General features: G+C 40.0%; 1 protein-coding gene and 1 long non-coding RNA gene across 4 annotated transcripts in view; one reads left to right on the top strand and one right to left on the bottom strand.

Annotated features, from left to right (window-relative positions):
- Positions 1 to 8,440, bottom strand: part of LOC128198393 (uncharacterized) — a 39,977-nt gene extending 31,537 nt beyond the window's left edge. The window contains exon 1 of one of the 2 annotated variants that reach the window (XR_008251103.1): positions 6,793 to 8,440. This is a non-coding gene — a long non-coding RNA (uncharacterized LOC128198393). Of the gene's footprint in view, positions 1 to 6,638 lie in introns of both variants that reach the window. The other variant, XR_008251104.1, reaches the window with a different exon arrangement.
- Positions 8,441 to 9,593: 1,153 nt separating this feature from the next.
- LOC128198372 (uncharacterized) lies at positions 9,594 to 13,904 on the top strand. 2 transcript variants are annotated; one of them, XR_008251098.1, is made up of 3 exons: positions 9,594 to 9,667; positions 10,810 to 10,910; positions 13,496 to 13,904. XR_008251098.1 is itself a non-coding variant. In XM_052883492.1 (3 exons), the coding sequence occupies exons 1-3, from the start codon at positions 9,631 to 9,633 to the stop codon at positions 13,722 to 13,724; spliced, it is 363 nt and encodes a 120-aa protein (XP_052739452.1). In that variant the 5' UTR covers positions 9,600 to 9,630; the 3' UTR covers positions 13,725 to 13,904. The 2 variants fall into 2 exon arrangements, 1 of the variants encoding a protein (XP_052739452.1); XM_052883492.1 differs by having other exon boundaries at positions 9,600 to 9,667; positions 10,810 to 10,906.
- Positions 13,905 to 21,882: the final 7,978 nt, after the last annotated feature.

Below are 21,882 nucleotides of genomic sequence, written 5' to 3' on the forward strand. Positions count from 1 at the left end.
ACCTAATGTAAAAAATTCAATAAATTTTTTTCTGCCGACACTGATATCTCAAACTATTTACTTTTATGAATGATATTATACATATTATACTAACATATTGTATGTACTATTGATGTAGGTACTAAACGGAAACAGTTCTATTAGATCGGAATCGGATCGGAAGGAAAAAGCCTATATTACAATATAAGGTATTAAAGGACGAAAGAGAACCCAGTATATCATGTAAACTTTACTTGAACACGTTAACATCTAAACTGTTGAGGCAGACGGAGTATTACAATAGTAAATCGTCCCAAAATTGCCATGTCATTTAAATCGCCATTTTATTCTCTAAATCTGACTAACCGTAATATTTGTAGCTGCCATAGATTTTTTATGAAATGTGCAAAGTAGATACTTAAGTTATTTAATTATTATAGCTTCTTACACTTAACGAAAATTTACATATTTCACGACAGCGAAAACTAACTTAAATATTTTATTTTATCGCGAACAAAGTATGATTTCTTGCATTGAAATAGTTTTATGAATACATATTTTATAGTTAATTCTATACCTATAGCTGAAACGTGCACATTTCGTAAATGTATCAGTCAGTTCTAAATTACCTAAGGCACTGACTGTTGAATGCTTTGGTCAACAAATTAACTCACAACTAAGTCAGTGATTTTAGAGAGATAATTAATTAATTATTAATATTTTTCTCTGTTTTTAAACGTTTTTCTGTTTAAATTGCTAGTATAGAACAAACTATGCTACAGTATCTTTCAATTAAGGCTATGTACTCGAACCTCGAACAAAAAGATATTTAATAGCAATTGTAGGAATATTTTAATTTTCAAAAACTTAATTGATTTGTGTGAAACTTTGAGTAATTTTCGAGGTAACAACTTTTCGCTCCACGGGGACGAAATACTATCTGCAGATTTTACGGCTAATAGTGATTCGTACTACAATAATGTAAATAATATTTTGAATGGCGCTCGTTTCCACCTGCGGCGATAGAATATACACCTTCTGTATTTATGTAAAGAATGTTGACCTACATTCACAAAAATTTCAACAGATAATAATATGAATGAATCAAGTTGATATCGCGGAGTAGTGAATTATCAGTTGAGCGAAAGTCCAGTTCCCGTGAAGGCGCCCGTTATCAACATTATGTTGTTATTTTGACGCCGGTGATTCATTACATTAATGTGATCATTACGTCTGCCCCCTCCCCCGCTACCCGCTTGCAGCGTGTATTGTTTATAAATGAATTTTACATTTTTAAAGGAATGAATATTTCATAAATGAACAGTATGCTCTATCCCCTTCAGATTGTCGTACAGAATGTAAGGAAGTGTCAAGTGGGCACAACTACAATGCAACGGGCCGGGGTCGAACCCGTGACCTCTCGCTGTTGAGCCCGGCCCCTCACCGAGGAGCTATTGACGCCATTATTATAATATAATATCATAATAAAGTAGTCCCGTCGCAGGTGTCTGCTATTTTTTAATACTCCAAATAATTATAAATTTGTAAATGAAAAGTTTAGAATGAATTTGGTCAGCGCCAGGTCTGCCTTGTTATAGAATAGGGGTTAAAAAATCAGACCGTTGACTGCCTACGAGTATGTCATCATTGTCCACGCCAACTTCCAGTTGCGGACCGATAGCTAGATCTTCCCGGAAAGAAAAACTTAATATTACATACTCGAACGTATTGGAAAATATAATAATTACCAAAACAAAATAATATAGTACATACAGCCCAATATAGAACCTCTTTTTTCGAAGTCACTTTCACCGCTCGCGTCCCACGGCTCTGACCCGGCCACGACACAGCACCACAACAGAACACCGAAACACAACACAACGCCTAACAAAAAAGCTCAACGCGCCTGAGGTGGCTTACATTTGAAACATTTACGCAATAAGTATAAAATGAAGTACCTACAATGAAACATTGAACTACTCTATTCTACTCTACTCTACACACACACACACTAAAACAGTAGTGATCGCAACTTTTTTCCTACACCGAGTCACTTCCTTCATGTTAGAGATCTTTATCAGATTGTTATCATACAAATAGGTAAGTAGGTAAATAATTATCATAAACATAAAAATAAAGACGAATTACAACACGAAATTGAGGATCTCATTCCGTAATCGGATAAATAAGAAACTGAGTATGTCACTGCTTACGAAGGTTTTGGTGGGCCAAGACTATAATCCGGCGCGTAAGGCGACACCGCCGTGTAAGCGAGTTCTGATGCGATTTGTTACATCGTCAATTAATCAGCTTAGTACCTGCGGACGCAGACCGCGCGCGGGAAGCCGTACGGCGAGGATAATCACGTGTAAACTGCTCATCGCCGACTGCGGACACGGCGACCCGAGCAGCGAACGAGCAGCAAACGAGCAGCGAGCGAGCAGCGAACTGCCAGTTAGAACCGTGCAGCAGAAGCAAGCAGCTAGGTCGCTCATTCGACTATCGACAATAAGTGACGGACGCGACACAGCGTTACTAAATCAGTTCCAAGTGTATCTGGCTAATTAAATGATAATTACACCTACTTGCTTTTCGTTGTTTGAATTTTGTTTAATATATATGTATATCTAAAGTACTAGACCAGACATCACATGTGATATATTGGCACTAAGTAGTGTAGATGCTAACGAAAAATTGATTCAATCGGCTCAGCTTTCTTTTGTGACACATGACAATTCGACATAGGTATACTAGCAGACGCCCGCGACTTCATCTGCGTGAAATTTAGTTTTTCACAAATCCCTCGGGAAACATGGATTTTCCGGGATGAAAAGTATGTGTCAAACCAGAGTAAATCTATGTCCATTCCAAATTTCAGCCTGGTTCAGTAGTTGTGGCGTTAAAGAGTAACAAACATCTAAACAAACTTTCGCGTTTATAATATTAGTAGGTTAAATAGTTTCACTAAGTTTATTCCTGGCCTTTCTTGGTTAAATCTGCTTTTTGAACCAGTAGCAGAAAATTTGAATAATACTACTGCCTTCCTGCCTGCCTGCCTTGTACTAAATGGAAGTATAAAAAGTGCTAAGCGTTTACTTGTAATAACTAATTTTAATATTGGTTCTGAAAAACGAGTTTTAATTAATTCGATCGATACCTATTAATAAGTATAGAACAAATTTTAAAGTAAGACGTGGTTGGTTTGTGGGAGTCGAAAAAGTCGCAGCTTTGAATCTCGTCAGCTCTACAATTTTTAATATATATCTACCTACTCGTACATTGTATACACGTTATATTTTTAACTTTAGCTCATTAATTAGTGGGTAAGACTATTTCTGCAGATTATGAACATTAAGACGCGAGCAACTGTCGGATAACTCGAAAATATCTCAAAAAAACGAATACTATTCAAATAATTCAAACTTCCTCCAATGTTAGCACTAATTAGACGCAACATCCAGCCAGCAGAAGCATTACGCGCCAACAGTTCGCGGCGAGGCGCATTCTTGTGCATATTCATCGCGAGCATCTGCCATTGTTGTTACATAGCTTCTGCACTGCGCTTTCCCGTGCGGACATTGTTGTTCAGAGGCACGGACTACATTTGAAATCATCAATATACATATACATATAATTGAAGTGTTTGTCTGTCAAAAATTTCAAGCTAACTGTGATATCTCAAGTGCTATAGATATTTATACGATATGAATATACAATAAAGCTTTTTAAAAACTTGTATTTCTATTTGTCCGGGCTAATCTTTGGAACGGCTGAACCGAATTTAATACGACTTTCACTAGAATATAGAGGACATTTAAAAATTTAAATAATTTTTATTACATTTGTCCTCTAGTCGCCAATAGAATTGCTACAATCGATAAATTTCAAATTCAAATTAAAATTTAATTTATTTCAATTAGGCTGCGATAGACTGAGTACATAATAAACGGCGTGTGTGGAACGGTTTACACCAAAGGAAGCTGTAGATTGTGTAAGTGTCGGTCCCGCTGCCGGCGCGGTCCACGCAACTAATAACATAACTGTGGCGCAGTAATGAGCCCAAGTCAAACAAATAACCATATTATTACACTAATGCGCGCCGTGATTGACGACACCGTGCCACTCGACTGTGAGAATAATCATGCGTCATTAGCGGGTGCCGCCGCCGCCGCCGCCGCCGGTGCGCGAGCTGCACCGACTCGTCAGCGCGCGGTAGGCGCGAGTGCGGGGCGACGACGGCGCGCGGGACGTCGCGACACTGACAGGTGTCGTGTGCATACACCGTCACGCTCACATGTCACAACACTAACTGTGCACTTCATTTGTAAACCTGACACTTTGATGCGGACACATGGTCGTTATAATCGAATAAAATACAAGACGACACCCCTCATATTAGCTTTTAATGCCTTTTTTATCAGTAGCTTAGCGCCAAATAAAAATTTTACAGTCTGAGCTTGGGGATTTAAAAAAAGCTATTCTAATACGATTGTTTTACTCTTTAACTTAGAAGCGTGCCTGTAGCGGAATATAGATGTAGGTATGCACTTCACAGGCATACCTACTAAGTTTGTAAAATATAACAGTTTTATAACCATGTTACTGTTCCAATATTTATTAATGACTCTCATGGTCTAATTTGTTGTTAGCCAACAGATGAAGATCTCAGAATTGCATATCAGATTATCGGCACAAATAGTTTAGGTATGTGTTAGGTCTACCAAACTATCTTCCAAATTATCTTTTTTTAAAAAAGAGCAACTGTTGAGTTTCTTGCCGGTTTCTTCTCAGCAGAATCTGCCTTCCGAACCGGTGGTAGAATATTTACAAATAGTTAACTAACGTATCAAAAGTGCTTGTATACTGAGCCTACTTGAAATAAATGAATTTTTGATTTTGATTTTATTTCTATATACCTATATCTGTAACTATCTATAACTAGCAAAATTTCATCTAAATCTGACCAGCCGTCATCGAGTAAAACATCCACACAATACCTATCTACTGATTATAACTTTGGGTTAAATATTTCCAATTATTTTAACCCAAAGTTTAATTTTTCGTTCCGAACTTTCTATAAAATAAGAGTAAACATAGAAATTTAATCGATTTAATTATTCTCAAGTTACCGGAAAATCTTAACAATAATACTTTCGCCGAGAGGTCGACATCTGTCAGCTTTTCATTGAAATAAAACAAATGTAGATTATTTTAAATGAGTGTGTTTGTCAATGTTGACAATATACACGACCACTAATGTGTATGTTGTGTGATAGCAGTGTGTGTGTGTTTATTTAATTTGTAATTGCATTTTACATAAATAGGCAAGTACATTTTACATAAATAAATAAATATAGCTTTAAGCACTTATTTTCCAAATAAACTTTAACTGTGTACATTCGTTCGCGCAATTTTCGTGAAAAGGTGGAAAGTACTTTGTAGGTACGTACCTACTCGTATAGGTAGGTATTATATATATATAATATAAATTGAAATTCTACCTGGGGCTTATTAATTAGAAAATACAACCTTTCAATCTCTGATTGAAACTTATCTCATCATTGCATCTACCTATCTCAGTGTTATAAATCCCAAAGAAAAATAAATAACAGAACCATAATACATATTACCTATCTATACCTTTTTTTCCTAGGTATATATCGTTCGTTATCAACCCATACTCGGCTCACTGCTGAGCTCGAGTCTCCTCTCAGAATGAGAGGGGTCAGGCCAATAGTCCACCACGCTGGCCCAATGCGGATTGGCAAACTTGACACACGCAGAGAATTAAGAAAATTCTCTGGTATGCAGGTTTCTTCACTATGTTTTCCTTCACCGTTTGAGACACGTGATATTTAATTTCTTGAAATGCACACAACTGAAAAGTTAGAGGTGCATGCCCCGGACTGGATTCGAACCCACACTCTCCGGAAACGGAGGCAGAGGTCATATCCACTGGGCTATCACGGCTATTATTATTAGGTATATATACATGAGTCTTATTTACCTAGGTATATATACTGGAACAGAACGCTTTTAAGTAAGTACATTTTATTGAACCATTAGATTAGATAGAGGTATGTATTTCAGTACCTATACTCGTATAGGTAACTTTCGACATTTAAAAATAAGTAAATACGTAGGTTCCAGAATTTGGTGGATTATTTATAGGTACTTTCGTAGTTATAACTACCTACTTACATGATCCGAGATGTTACCACATGCTTTGTATCAACATAGCAATGTTTAAAATATCATGCACAGAGTTTACAGATAGTTCGAGAAGCAGTTTAAAGTTTAATAGAGTCCCGCGTGTGCCACCGCGGCTACCTGCGCCTGCACCGGCTGGCGGCTGCTCCGGCAGCGCTGCCAGTGCTTCGCGCGCCTCGGGCCGTTGGGTGGCTGACGACCGCCGCGCGGGACGTGATTAGGGTCAACGTTCTTCTTGTCAGTCAAAAAAATGAGATTTATGGTCCAATCGACTGCCGACGTTGTGTCGGTGTCTGTTGAATTTGTTCATCGAGGAGATATAAAGTTTCAAGAAGAATGTGATGCGAGATTGAACGGTGCACAAAGTAATTCCGTAGTAAACGCTAATCAAACGAGCCGAGAAGTCACCGACACCGCAGCCGCACGATAGAAACAGGTGAACTACTTACTCCCTTCCGACTTCATATCGCTACGAGCACCGGGCGGGTGCAGCACGCATACGCACCGTCGGCACCGAGCCTGGCTCTACTTACGCGCTGGACGCAGCGCGCGGAGCCACGGGAGAACGACAAAACCAAACACTGAACACTGTGGGAGGCTGACCGTGGTGCGGCGGCCAGGCGGGCGGCTCGCGCAGGCGCATGGAGCAGTCGAGCGGCTGGTCGCGCAGGGCCAGCGCGGGCATGGCGCGGCCGCGGCCGCCGGTCGTGGGTCGCGCCGTCTCTCTGTCGCGAGCGACGTCCGCCCACCGAGCGCGTCCGTGAGGCACTGCCGCGCGCTCGCCGCTTTTTTCCGAGGTTTTTTTCAGGCGCGCGCGGGGCGGGTGCGGGGGCGGGGCGGGCCCGCGCCGGCCAATGGCGGCCCGCCCCGCGCCCGCCCCGCGGCGAGGCTTATTTACGTGCCGTATATTAAAAGGGTTTTCCGCGGCCCGTTATGGATTTTCCGAGCCGCTTTACATACGGCACGCGCCCGCCGCGCCGCTCGCCGCCGACGAGGCGGGCAGGACTCCTCCGGCTCGCGTCCACCGGGTCCTTCGGGGCTAACTTTTCATTTGGAAAACCGTTGAACCCTTGCAAATATCTTTACGACGGAATATTTCCTTCATTACAATAGTGAATATTACTCCCGACGCAACGAGTCGGCGCCCGAGCTCCAGGTGTCGCGCGCGGCGCCGGGCGGCAGCCGAAGCGCGCGGGGTCGTCGACCGCTGAACAAAGCTCGCTCAGAGGCATCTCCGCAGATTCGTTCGGCCGCTAACGGTCCTACTAAATTGATTTACGGAATTCATCGACGAACAAAAAATGTTTGGCCACTAAATAAAGGCTTGTTAGCCTATTATGATTTAAGTTTTCTATTGTAAAATGGTGTTATCTAAACAAAAAATCCTGGTCGAGATTGTTGTGGGCTTCTTTTCGGACCAAGGCGCGTTCGGAGCCCTCGTAACTTTAATTTTAAGTATTCGCCTTCTTTTACTTTTAAAAGTTAAAGTACCTACCTCGACCAAAATTCAAAATTACTACATAAGATGTATCTATAAATAACATACTAAGACGTTACCAAAGTGCTTGTGAACTAAACTTACCTACTTGAAATAAATTAATTTTATCTTGGAACTATTTTTCTCCGACTAAGAGGCCGGACTGGACGCGATGCGTGAGAGCCAGAGGAAGGAGAGTTTGAAAGAGTAGGTTTTTACCTATAACTAAACTAACTCTGGAACTATATCTACTTTTGTAGATATAGTTCCAGATAGGTCTCATTAAATTTTCATGAAAATCGATTCAGTAATTTTGTGTTAAAATGAAAATAATGAAATTTCCGGTACTTTGGCGCTTTCGTTTACTATGCTAGGACACATTAAAATCTTTTAGGTCGTAAATAAAATATTTTTAGCAAAAAAAATCATCGAACTTCTAAATAATAAAAAAAAACTAAAAAGCGAAATATAACATCGTATGTGCTACTTTCTGATCACTTTGAAGGCGGTACCATCACTGTTGGCACCGCCTTCAAAGTTGCACTACATTAAATTAAATGATTAAATCATATTTTTTTAGAATTTCAAGACAGTTCTTTCCTGTGGTTCTTACAGAAACGGCTTTAATTAATACGTCACTGGCTTGGCACAGCCTTCAAAGTGATCAGAAGTTAGCACATAGATATTGTATTGTTTTTCGCTTTTTACTTTATTTTTGTGATTTTGAAGTCGGTTGATTTTTTTTGCTAAAAAGATTTTATTCTTTACAAGTTAGCCCTTGACTGCAATCAACGATGCGAGCGGGCTAACTTGTTAGGAGGAGGATGAAAATAAACACCCCTTTTGGTTTCTACACGACATCGTACCTACCGGAACGCTAAATCGTTTGGCGGCACGTCTTTGCCGGTAGGGTGGTAACTAGCCACGGCTGAAGCCCGCCACCGGTCAGTCCTGGACCAATTAAGAAAACCTCAATCTGTGAGTCTGTGTGGAGTCTGTGTTTGTAAGACTTTTGTGATAGTGACAGTACTGACGCCTTCGTGCTCGCGGTCAGAACCCTGGGCCGAACGACATGAGTTGGGTCTTCGACGGTGACGAAAGTGTCCCGTCGAAGATTCATTTCGTCGGGCGGCAGGTCCGGCGTGTAATTAAGATACATGCTCCTCGATAAGCGGAGGAGCGGCGCGCGCGCAGCTAGCTCGATCTTAACGATAACGCTTACACGATTGTTTGGCCGGCTCAGTGGGTACACTGTGCGGCTGTGCATCACGACGTCTCGGGTTCGAGTCCTTGGTTTTATATATCTATAAAAAAATTCTAATGAAAATTTTTATTCTGGTGAATCTTATGATTAACTCGCGGACGCCCGCTACTTCGTCTACGTGGAATCTACTTTTTCACAAATCCCACGGGAACCAAAAAGTCTGGTCGGAAGAAACCGGGATGAAAGGGTAGCCTATGTGTTAATCTAGAGTAATATCTATTTCCATTCCAATTTTCAGCCAAATCGCTTCAGGAGCCGCTGCGTAAAGGGGGAACAAACATACATACATCACACTTACACACACATAAACTTTCGCATTTATAATATTACTGTGATTAGTGTGATATCTGGTATTAATTATTTTAGAATCGAATAGTAGGTAAGTATAAATACGCCCATTTGGTTTGCTGCGGTGTGGTGAGTCTGTGTTCTTCTCCAAGGCTATATACTTTTTTCTATCAAGAAAATAAGAAAGAAAGAAAATAAGTTTATTCACTTTTTAGTGTCACTATGACTGTCTGTGACACCAAACACAAAGGGTTTACAGCTTAGCATTAGCCGTTCATGGCAAAAAAGCAATGCCCAGCGCTGATTTTCAGCTGAGACCCGGTATCATATGTCATATCAGTAATCCTGTAGTGTTTTTGTACTCAATGAAAAGTTATCTGATGACTGCGATCTTACCGGATGTTCACTGGCGATGGAGTCTACGGTGGAAGCGGATTTATTTGGAAGAGGTACAAGTTCATTTCTGCCCTTACTTGCCTCTGGCCGTTTCTACGCAGCATCGTACTGGAACGCTAAATCGGGACGCTCCGGAAAACTGTACATCGGGACGCTATTGGCGGTACGTCTTTACCGATGAGATAGTAACTAGCTACGACCGACCAGTAGACCTGACTTGGGGCAATTTAGAAAATACAAAATCCTAAACCCCAGCTGGGAAGCGAACCCAGGACAGCACTGCGTCACCGACTGCGCGCGCAGGTAGCTGCGCTCGGTCGCGCGGAGAGCGTTGGATCACGTAGCTGCTTTGTTCTGCTTTTGTTTATTTTTTAAAACTGTTGTTGTTGCGTAAACCCAAATAAAACTTTCTTTCTCCCTAACGGCCCTCGGTGTGAAGAAAGTTTGACAATCGGTAGGTCGCTGTGTCTCTAACTGTACCTACCTACCTACAAATGTTTTGTTCTTTTCTCATTCATTTATTTTATACTTTTTAATTTTTAAAACAATGTTGTTGTATTATTGTATAATGCAGAACATGATTTCTATTTTTAAATACGACTAATGTTCCTGTTTGAAAAAATACTCCAACGTGTTGCGTATTGAACTTGGGAATTTTTGGATGAGAATTCGTCCGTTGAATTTTTTTCTTTAAGTAAGTAGGTACTTACGATAGATATTTATTCAAATAATATTCGTAAGTACAACTCGCGTAGGCACCGGCGCCTATCTCTCGAATCAAATCGAAAATGCGTCAAAATCAAAAAGCCGATACTTAATTCATACTCGCGTATTACCTACTCGTACGTACTCAGTTTTGACATCACACAGGATTTACAAAACATCAATATGAATATTAATGAATGATTTTTACAAAACTCGTTCCTTCAGCAACGCACCCGTCACCTACGTTTGCGCGCACCATTCGAACGTTTGGAACGAACACGAGTTTCGCCACTGACTAACAAATATCAACCAATGGTTAAGCATGCAAAAATGTTACCACTTCCTGTGTAATTTGCTTGTCGAGATAGTGTGGCGACTGTCCATCGTCCATCCATGCCACCCGTGCCACCCTCGCCCACCCACAACAATCTCCAATGTAGACTTGAGATGATAATGTTTTGTTAATTAATGACCACAATTGGATGACCAGATGTCAACGATAATACACGAACTGGGACAGACGGCTACGTGCTCTCCCAGACACGGTGGTGGACTCCACACACTTCCGAACTCCGGGCGAACAAATAGTAGGTAAGTACCTCCTACCTACTAAAAATTTCCAAGGAAAATGAAAGCTCAGTATTTCACAGCTCGACCCAAGGATCAAATTCAGAACCTCGTGACGTGAACCGTACAGGCTGCCCGTTGCAGCGACGGGCCATGAGCCATTAGCAGTTAATGGTTGCAGGCAGCACTCGGCACCGCAATCTCTTATTGAAAATATCTAATTAAATCAGCAATTATTTAACTAGTTTCGCTACTTTAATGTTATTTCTGCTAATTATTGTATATTTATTTATAAAAGAACGTTAGCCATGAATAAGAAGAATAAGGATAAGATTCTTTTGCTAATTAAACACAATCACACGAGTAGGTACAAGGGTGTGTTCATTTTAATTAACTTTGAAAAGGTGTGTTCTGCGATTGACTGCTACGTCTGCGAGTGTGTGTGTCGACCGATATATCCAGCAATTACACATTTAGAATTGCTTTTTGTTTGTATTAATGCTTAAAGTAGACTAATATTCCGTGTATCATTTAGCTTCGTCGACGATGCGCTAACTATAACAATGGGAATTGTCCCCCCGACCTGTCCGATGTCAGTCCGGGCACTGCGCCGTTGGGCCATTGACACTCGGAAGTTCTTGCTGTGAACACTACTACTTATATATTTACTACTACTACTACTACTAATTATATAGTTAAATCAATAATTAAATTTATTAAATAAAATACGAAAAAAATCACAAGTTGAACGAAGAGACCTCAAAATAGTAAAACGAATATGAAAAATCTGCCAGTAGGGTATTTTAAGAAAAAATATTTAAAATAACGCAACATAACTCAAAAATGTAAAAATATAGAATAAAAATACGAAAAGCAGCTAATAATAAGGTACTTAGCTATGTATTATAAGATAATGGTGGCGAGTATCGAACGACACAAAAGAAGTAACGGCACACAGTTCTGGTCCAATAGCGACCACTGAGATAATTACTAGATCTTCTGAATAGATAAACCGTTGTCAACAAGTGTGTGCGAGTTACAATGGAATTTAAAAAACCGGCCAAGTACGTATATGACCACGTGCAGTGCAGGGTTCGTATATTAAGTTAACACTTTAATTCCATAAGTAAAGCACAAAAATACCGATAAGTACCGATACTTTATGGTATCGACTAAAGAGTTATAGACGATAAATAAAATTTTTAATAAAAAAATACAACGAGTTCAAAAATTAAAAACTTACCTACTAAACCAAAAAGCGAAAAATAACACCATAATATTATTATGTTGTTATTACGTATACGAAATTAAATACGATCACAACTGAACTGTGGAATAGGCCTGCTGGGGAAACCACCTTAAAAAAATGCGCTAAGTGCACTACCATCACAGGTAGCGGCGTGAAAACAACTTTTTCAATCGTTATATCTCAAAAACGGAGGCTCGTAGGTAATAAGTAAAACATTTTTTGTAAATAATTTTATTATATTTTAATTATACTTTGGTAGGTATAACTTACCGTTTTGCTGAAAATCGCAAAAACTATTTTTTTGACCTTTGACCTTGAATCTAAAATTTTCCTTACAGGGGAAATATGGGGAACTTTTAAATTAAATTTTTAATCATGTTTTAAACAACCTTTCTGATTTTCAACTTGCTGGGAATTTATGTAGGTAACTTTTCTCTTATTTTTTGGTTTAATTTGACCGGTCTAGTAAATTTTAATATTATTATACAAAAGAAATATTATTTAGCCTGAAAATATTAATTTTAGAAGACATGTTATTGAACATTTTAATTAATTTTCGTAAAAGAATAACGAAACCCCATGGTTATGGGAAATACTCCCGAGTATAAACAACCGTTTAGCCGGTAGAGGACACTTGACTCTAAGAAAAATTAGCTTTTAAAAGCTTAACATTTTACAAATGGATCCCTAAATCGAAAACCCCTCATATATTTCAAAGACCTATCCATTAACACTATGAGATAAAATGGGTAAAAAAAATCATCATCAAAGTTCACTTTTTTAACTAGGGTATGCACTATAATTAAAAATTGGAAAATTCCATGTTCAGCTATGTATTCTATGGTCTAACATAGTTTTGTATTGAGTCCTTAGGGTAGGCAATGTTTTATCGTATGTATGAAGTGCAAGTGTTTTATTGCATGTGCGTAGGCAATGTTTTACTGTATGTATATATGAAGTGAAGATGATTTACCAAAAGGATGGAGGAGGTTAGCTCGGGACAGCAGGACAACCTGACCTACAAAGTGGTTGCTAAAATTATATTTTATTTTATTTTTAGTTGAATTTAAAAATTTGTTTTAATTATAAGTCAAAATGTAAAAGGTCAGCGAATAAAGGCTTTTATTATTATTTATGAAGTGCACGCCACTGTGCGTAGGTATGCAAACGAGTGCTAAATAATAAGTAGTAGTGCGAAATAATGAAGAGAAAAGCAAAGTTACGAGTGTACTTAACTCATAACAATATTTCACCGAGTCAGGAGTTGCGATCAGTGTTGAATGTTGATCCACATTTCAATAGTTCAATGGACAAAGGCTGCAGCCCGCGGCGCGTGCGGTGACCGTCGCACCCTCATTAGCGCGAATCTCTCCGCGACCTTCCGTCCCCCGGATACGGCTCGTTTTGGCGAGCGCGGGATGTGGGTCAGTGACGTCACGGCGACATCTGCCGCCCCCGCACCTGGCGCCCCCGCGCCGCACCCCGCACACCCGCCCCCGCAGAGATGCAGATTTATAGCACAACCGAAACTACGGCACACGGACGTAGAGCCGATAGAAGAGCTGGGCGTACTCTGTGTAAGGATGTGATGAAAAGTTTTAAATTATAGCAAAAGTAATTAGATTATCACCCTCGAATAGATAATATTTTATATTTTTGGAACGGAATTCCTTATCGCGCGTTGCGAACGGGGACTAGACGGAAAAAACTAAGACCAAAAGTTTGTGACGACACTTTTTCTCGTAATTGTTACGGCGTGTGCATGTTTCTCTGTCTGTCTATCTGTCTCTCTCACAGAAAGCAAGCAATTTTCGTTTCGTCTTTCTGTTTTGCATTGAATACTGTGTCGCGACGATTAGTTTAGTTGAGTGTATACAAGATTTTGTACATAATAAATGAAAAATAATACCAAGTTCGCTCCATTAGGGTGTCCCTTGACACCTCTCAAATTCTTTATGACAACGTAATAACACTATTATACGTTTGAGGGCTTTTGTATGTGTTTTGGTACAGAAAGTAAAAATACGTGCCGCAGTGTCGAAAGTTTTTAATATATTGATGTTTATGCATGTTGGGATAGTTTGCTATATTAGGTAGGTTTTTAGTCTATGATTTATTTTGTCATTTCATTATTCTTTATTTCATTTCCATCTATTACCTAGCCTGCCTGTCTTTTATTGTTAGTCGATGAAATAAATAACATGGTTACATTGTCATTTATTTCATTATATTCATAGTTATACCTACCTATGGATATAAACAAACACTAACTAGAATAATAGTCGTTTGTTATATTGTGGTATCGTTTAGCTAGCTATGCGCACCGTGCCGCATCCAGTGCACACGTGTCAGCGTACCGTCAGATGCGCGCCGGTATAGTGCACGGGCGGCCGGCGGCTTGTGCACTGTATCACGCTGCCAGCTCTGATAGAACATTAATCACGTCGGACGCATACGGGTCCGCTGCATACTTGCACATTTGGGGTCTACGACAATGTCAGCTAAACTGTGACGACGGTATTTATATCTGCGACATGCTATGAAGGCCGTTATTAAATGTACGTACCTATTATTTATAAATCAAATCAAATTTCTTTTATTTCAAGTAGGCTTAGTTTGCAGAAAGTTTTGAAACGTTACGTTCCACTTTTTGTAGAGACTTCCATCGCCCACCGGTAAAGATTTCCTCAAAAAAGAATTTATACAAAAAAATATTTTCTTAGGATAATGATTCTCTCTGTAAGTACCAAAATTCATAAAAATTGGTTCAGTAGCCATAACAAGATAGCAAACAGACTTATTTTTTTATTAATTAGTCTTGATACGTAGATACTTTTTTTCTTTCTGATCTATATATAGCCCGGCCGTCAGAGAGCTCAGTTCTTCTACACTGTGCAGTTACTAACATGGTTTCTCTATCACCTAGAAAACTTATTTCGACGAGTTAATAAAATGTAAGTAGTTAAACACTATTCAGGCATTTTTACGGAAAGCGGAATGAATGTCGACCCAACCGTCAGACCGTAGCCAGGAATTAGTAAGTCGGCCGCAAGGTCAAGGTTGTCGGGTGTACGGTTTTCGTACGCTCGCGACCCAGTGCTACATTAGGAGCATTCTATTTTGTACTGAGTGATGTGCACAAGACTTTGAACTAGGATAGGCACTCTATATGCACAAATTAATAATTATATAAAACGGGAAATACCTTCTTTTGTACAGTAAGCAGCATATTTGCATCTATGAAATGCACGCCATTGTTTTTACCTATACCTATCAACGTTTGGTTTCGCGAGGGTTTTACTTGATTCTGCGCTTTCTCATGCCAGCAGCGACTGACACAGAGAGTGTGCAGTCGTTGCGCTCAACTAGTGCCCTCACTGCCCTGAGACGAAGTCGCTGGACGCGGCTAGTGTGGCCAGGTGTCGGGCGCCCGCCGGGGAGTGTGCCACTGAACCGATCACATGTTTTTGTGTTACCGATCGCTAGTGATAGCGTCATTAGCGACACCTCCTGCAGTTCAACAGAACTGCAGGAGGTAAGGTAGGAGGAGGAGGAGGAGGATGATAACAATCATGAACAAGCTGGCACATGACGTGACGCCGCCGCACTCCAGAGTAGTGCCGACGTGAACGAGCGAACGTGAAGTTATTGGTGTAACAGAGAAGAGAAGACAACACAATTGATTTCAACATCCTAAAATGCTCTACACTGAACCATTCACCAATTGGTATAGTTTAATCTAACTGATTACGTATTTATGACTGTAAATCTCTCCGTTCTTGCAATACGTTCATTCGTGTTTGGGCCATCGTTGTGACTGAAAAAATAGTCAAAATATTGAATTACTTTGTTTCGTGTAATTTTAAAAATCGATGCACAAGTTGTTCTCTTTTTTACGGGAATACTATAGGTGTTATCTATTATGTCCATTTACCTACTTCTCTATCTACTGGGAATGGGGATGAAAAACTTTAAGAAAATTTTTTTAGCAAGCAGCACCAGCAGATTTAGTTAAAACCTGCTCACGAAAATTCACGCATGTTTTAAAACAAATGTAGATACATTATTTATATTACGTATTTGTGTAAGTTATTGTGATGTTACTCTATGTTTTACTCTTTGGTTCACCATACGGAATAGCTTCTTAGTCTGTACTATTCAAAGACAACTTTCACCTTATTGGTCATTTTGTGGTTGATGGTTACCTGTGCTGGAAGCGCTACCTACCGGTTTAGATTGCATCGTCAATTATAATGAGATCAACTCAAAAACAAACTCAAGTCAAACGGTAACTTGTCTATGAGTGACGCAATACTCAATATAAAGCGATTAACGGAAAATAAACTCTATAAATGAACTAGTATAATATAAATGAATCACATGTTTATGTTAGTGCAGCCAGAACAGAAGTTCGCAATAACCGCGAAGGCGCCGCACTGGATGTGTGGCGACTGGCGACGCACCTCGCTCATAATATTATCAAGTATTGATACATTTGATGGCAAATCGATACTGACAGTCGGAAAATCAGTGTTTTATATTACGATAGTATAATACCAGTTTTCAGCCGACGCACGTTCATTGGTCTAATCTTTGCATTTTCGCCGTCTCCTACTAATAAATAACAAACCGTAGTTCACATTTTTCCTAACTAAGAAATAAAATAATATTTTTTGTCAAATTTGCTAAATGTACCGTATGTAATGTATATGCATATTGTGCTTAACGCCCGTGAATTTAACTGTTGACCTAAGTATTTCAGTTCTCAAATAATCGGATTTTATTTTTAACCATTTCATTTTACATTTAAACAATAGTCAACTAATTATAGTTGACTATAATTAGTTGTATGTATGTAAAAATGTACCAACTTCGCGAACATAAATGCCAGGCTTTTATTGATATACATTCAACGTATTTCACTTCCGTTTATCTTAATTTTCGCAACAAATAGTTGCCTTGTTCTTTTACAGATCTTGTGAAAGCTTTCACATTTTCAATACTTGTATGTCAATAGCTAGGAGTGTATGCCCCCCGAGCTGAGCCGAGTGCTGTAGCCGGCAGGCTGCGGCGCGGCGCAGCTGCCAGGAAGCGGCCTCGCGCGCCGACTGCTAATGAGCTGCGAGCTGTTATCACTGCATCGAAGCCTTATTGGCTTGCAGCAAGGCTCCATGGCGACAAGTCCAAAGTTCGACCTATTATGACACTGTTATTCCATGGTATTAAATTATTTGTATAGACTGATTGTGAGCCCAGTCTGGCAGTTTTAGTCACGTTACACGGCAGCCGCTGCAGCCGTGAGTGTGACTCGGCGCGACGTGCGACAGTCGCGACGCGTCCTTCGTATAGAGCAACTCACCATGTGCGAGGCGGGGGGGGCGCGGCGGGCACGCGCTGCGCAGCAGACGCTGCAGACGCGACGCCGGGTACTGCAGCCACGAGCGCGACTCACTGCGACGCTGCGACAGACGCATCGGATTAGTATGCAGCATCGACAACTTATAAAACTACTAAATAAGTACTAAATTTTAGTAAGGACTTGTGAAATCTTTAAGTGTGTTTTACATTATGAAGTAAACTCACGCTGACTTACAAAATATATAAGCTGAGTCCGTTTGATAATCGATATAGTGTGAATAAAGCACGTTCTAAAATCGACGACCACTGTTCACCCATTGTGTTTGTTTGTTTGTAGGTACCTATACATATAATAATGAATAGACTCTGAAAGTACTGTACCGATTTGAAAAATTATTTCACTGTTAAGAAGCTACACACTATCCCTGAGTGCTATAGCTATAATTTTTTTTTCCAAAAATTTTGTTTATATCCGTGCCTTGCAAAATCTTGGCATAAAATAAAGTAGGTACTAAAACCTTGCAGAACATATAATTTTTTAGAATAAGTGTCGCGACAGCATATGACTAACTATTTACTTAGTCATGACACAATAAGTGTTCTTTTATTTAAATAAAAATTTTAATAAAAAAAATTCAACCGACTTCCAACTCAAAAAATAACTTTAACTAAAAAGCAAAAAATAACATCCTACCTATGTGCTACCTTCTGATCAGTTGGAAGGCGGTGCCAAGCCAGTGATGTTTTAATTAAATACGTTTAAACTACAAAATTTCTGTGGTTATTCCAGAAACAGCTTTAATTAAAACACGACACTGGCTTGGCACCGCCTTCAAACTGATCAGAAGGTAGCACATAGGTAGGATGTTATTTTTTGCTTTTTAGTTAAAGTTATTTTTTGAGTTGGAAGTCGGTTGAATTTTTTTTATTAAAATTTTTATTTTTTTATTTTTAGTGTTAGCATACCCACTGCGTGTGTACAGTCACAACCTATCTAAGTGGAAAGTTCTTATCAATACAAAATTATCAAGTCCAAACACAAGGTAGCTACTGTGAGCCGTCGAGGAGTTCTCTTCACTGTGCTTCGAATTCATCACCAGACCCTTAATACAGTCGCAATCCATCTAGGTGGAAAGTTCTCATCAATACAAATTTATCAACTCCAAACACAAGGTAGCTACTGTGAACCGTTGAGGAGTTCTCTTCACTGTCCCTCGTCTTCATCATCAGACCCTTAATACAGTCACAATCCTTCTAGGTGGAAAGTTCTCATCAATACAAATTTATCAAGTCCAAACACAAGGTAGCTACTGTGAACCGTCGAGGAGTTCTCTTCACTGTCCCTCGTCTTCATCATCAGACCCTTAATACAGTCACAATCCATCTAGGTGGTAAGTTCTCATCAATACAAATTTATCAAGTCCAAACACAAGGTAGCTACTGTGAACCGACGAGGAGTTCTCTTCACTGTCCCTCGTCTTCATCACCAGACCCTTAATACAGTCACAACCCATATAGGTGGAAAGTACTCATCAATACAAATTAATCAAGCCCAAACAAAAGGTGACTGCTGTAAATCCTTGACGAGTTCCATCGTCTGTGTTTCGGCTCCAACATCAGACCAACTCCAAACCTTCATAAAGTTGTAGTGGTTTAAAATACCTTATGGAAACACTAACAAACGTACTAGCCGTCTCTACAACTTTCGAAAGTTCCCCTCAATTTCTCCAGGATGCCATCATCAGATCCTGACATGAAAAAAATGGGACCACCCTGGAAGTAAGCCCTACAAAACAAAAAAAGAATTATCAAAATCGGTAAATAATTGACGGAATTATCGCTGGACATACATAAAAAAAAAAAAAAAAAAAAAAAAACATACATACAGCCGAACGTAGAACCTCCTCCTTTTTGGAAGTCGGTTAAAAAGAAATAATGGAAATGCCGCCGTTAGGAAAGGCTCTCTATCGTAGTATAATTTCTTATAAAAATAAGTTAGGTACTTCTGATTTAAGACTCGATACTTCCTATTCCAATACCTTAATTAATTTTTTGAATTATTCAATTCGGACTTTCCATTCGAAAGATGCAGGGGCCGTGATAGCCCAGTAGATATGACTTCAGCCTCCGATTTCGGAGGGCGTGGGTTCGAATCCGGTCCGGGGCGTGCACCTCCAACTTTTCAATTGTGTGCATTTTCAGAGATTAAATATCACGTGTCTCAAACGGTGTAAGAAAGATCTATTTACAAACGAATTTTTTTTTACTTAGAAATTATTAATTTTCCAACACATGCTCATTAGACATTTAAAATTAATTTTCTTTAAAGAATATAACCCTAGAGTTACGAGAAATACTCCCTAGCACCTTTACCACTACGAATTTGTGGATATAATAGAGTCATACACCATTCATTAAGGACAAACTATATTTGTCAGATTCATGTCGCATTAGATAATCATAAAAACGGTCTCCGGTGTCTGTATCGCGTTACAGTCGCGTGCGGTCGCGGCGGCGGCGCGGGCCATCAATCAGCCGCGCGCGTCGCCGCAGGTGTCGGCACAAAAACGTTACAAAAACGCGCGGCGCCACCGCAGTGTGCCGCACCGCGCGACGCTTTTGTGGCGGTTTTTTACCCCTTCCGCGTTAGCACCCTCCGGAACGTGCCGACATAGTCGCGGAGCCGGCGGCCTCGCACCCCCACCGACACAACGACTCAACGTTACGTTACGTGACATTGACATGGACTTCAACAGCCTCGCAGCAGTAATATAGTATTCATGTATTTAACAATATTCAATGTGATCAATAGGTACATTATTGTAAATTAGTATAAATACTGGTACTGCGAATAAAAATAGCTCATTCGACATCATTATTCTCGATGTCATATCTAGAAATATGTGCAAGATTTCATACCCACACATAAACAAATGCAAAAGTTATAAATAATTAAATATTTAAAAAATGGGGTCTATGAATTTTTGCACATTTTTCTAGACGTCATGACGATTTGAATGAGCTACCACACGTATTTTTATTTGCAGTATCAGTATTTAACACTGGAAGGTGTTAACTAGTCTACATACTACCTTTTTTAAGAATCAACTAATTAAGTGTGTGTGTAATAAATTAAATAATTCTTGAATCGAAGTGCCGCATCCCGCACTAACCGGCCGAGAACTGTATCGTGTACACTGTATTACACGCTCCACGATGTTCAAACGGCCCCGCCGAGCAGGCCGCCGGCTCTCGCACCGTTAGAGCATTAGATGCCGGCGCCGATAGCCGCGCGTCATCTAATTCGGTGTTTACGGCCGGCGCTAATTGCTGCGGTGTCGGCCCGGGGACTATTAACATAATACTGCATACTTCGCGGTATACGATTAACTTGCAGGAAAACTTAATTCAATCACTTGTTCAGTAAGAACAGGTGCCTGCTATATTGATCTGTTTAATACGTACATAGCTTGACGTATTTATCTATAATTCGTCGTTTGTATTTAATGATGTTTTAAAAAGCGTACCTCTTCTTCTTAATGTAATCCTGATTTCTGGAGATGTTGCCAAAGAACTTTAAATTCCATAAGAGCACAGTCGACAAAAGTCATTCTTTATCTTTAGTTCCTTGTGAATGGAAGTGTTAGTACTGAACGCTGTACTGGTACTGAGCACTCCTCGACAAACGTCTCCAACACCACATCTCCAGGGCAACGATCTTGCGACGCAAAATCCACGTTTCTGCACCGTAGAGAAAGATTGGGGGTTTTGGTGATCCTCCTATCTTTCCAAAGCTTGTTAAGTTTGTCCACTGTCGATCTAGCAATGGCACAAGGTCTTCGGATTTTAATTTCACAGTCCTCAGTATTAGAAATAGTAGAACCCAGATAGACGTAGGTTGGAACAACTTTACAATTCGCTTTTCGCTTGTCAATATCTGGTCTGTATTGATTACCTCAGTCCACAATCTCTGTTAATGGCAAGTCCAAATTCAAGGCTAATGATTTCTAGATGGGTCAGCAGTACTCTACTAGTACAGTACTCTATTAGGCTAGTTCATACTACGCGTACCTACAGGGATGCTAGCTTGTATTATAGTCCAGAGGTCCACTGTAGGACATAGGCCTTTTGTAGGGACATCACGACCCTGAGCCGTCTGTGACTCCCTTGACATCGTCAGTCCACCTTGTGGGGGGTCGACCAAAACAGCGCTTTTTAGTGCGGGGTGGCCATTCGCCAGTCCTGCCTGCCACAAGAGGCTCGACATCCACACTCGATGCATTCGAACCTGCACTTTGTGTGGATGTGATGTAGGAAGATCTGCTTGCTCCGTCAATAATAACTATACATTCGTTATCAACCCTTATTGGCTCACTGTTGACCTCGAGT

Source organism: Bicyclus anynana, chromosome 9 (assembly GCF_947172395.1).
Source record: "Bicyclus anynana chromosome 9, ilBicAnyn1.1, whole genome shotgun sequence".
NCBI lineage: Eukaryota > Metazoa > Arthropoda > Insecta > Lepidoptera > Nymphalidae > Bicyclus > Bicyclus anynana.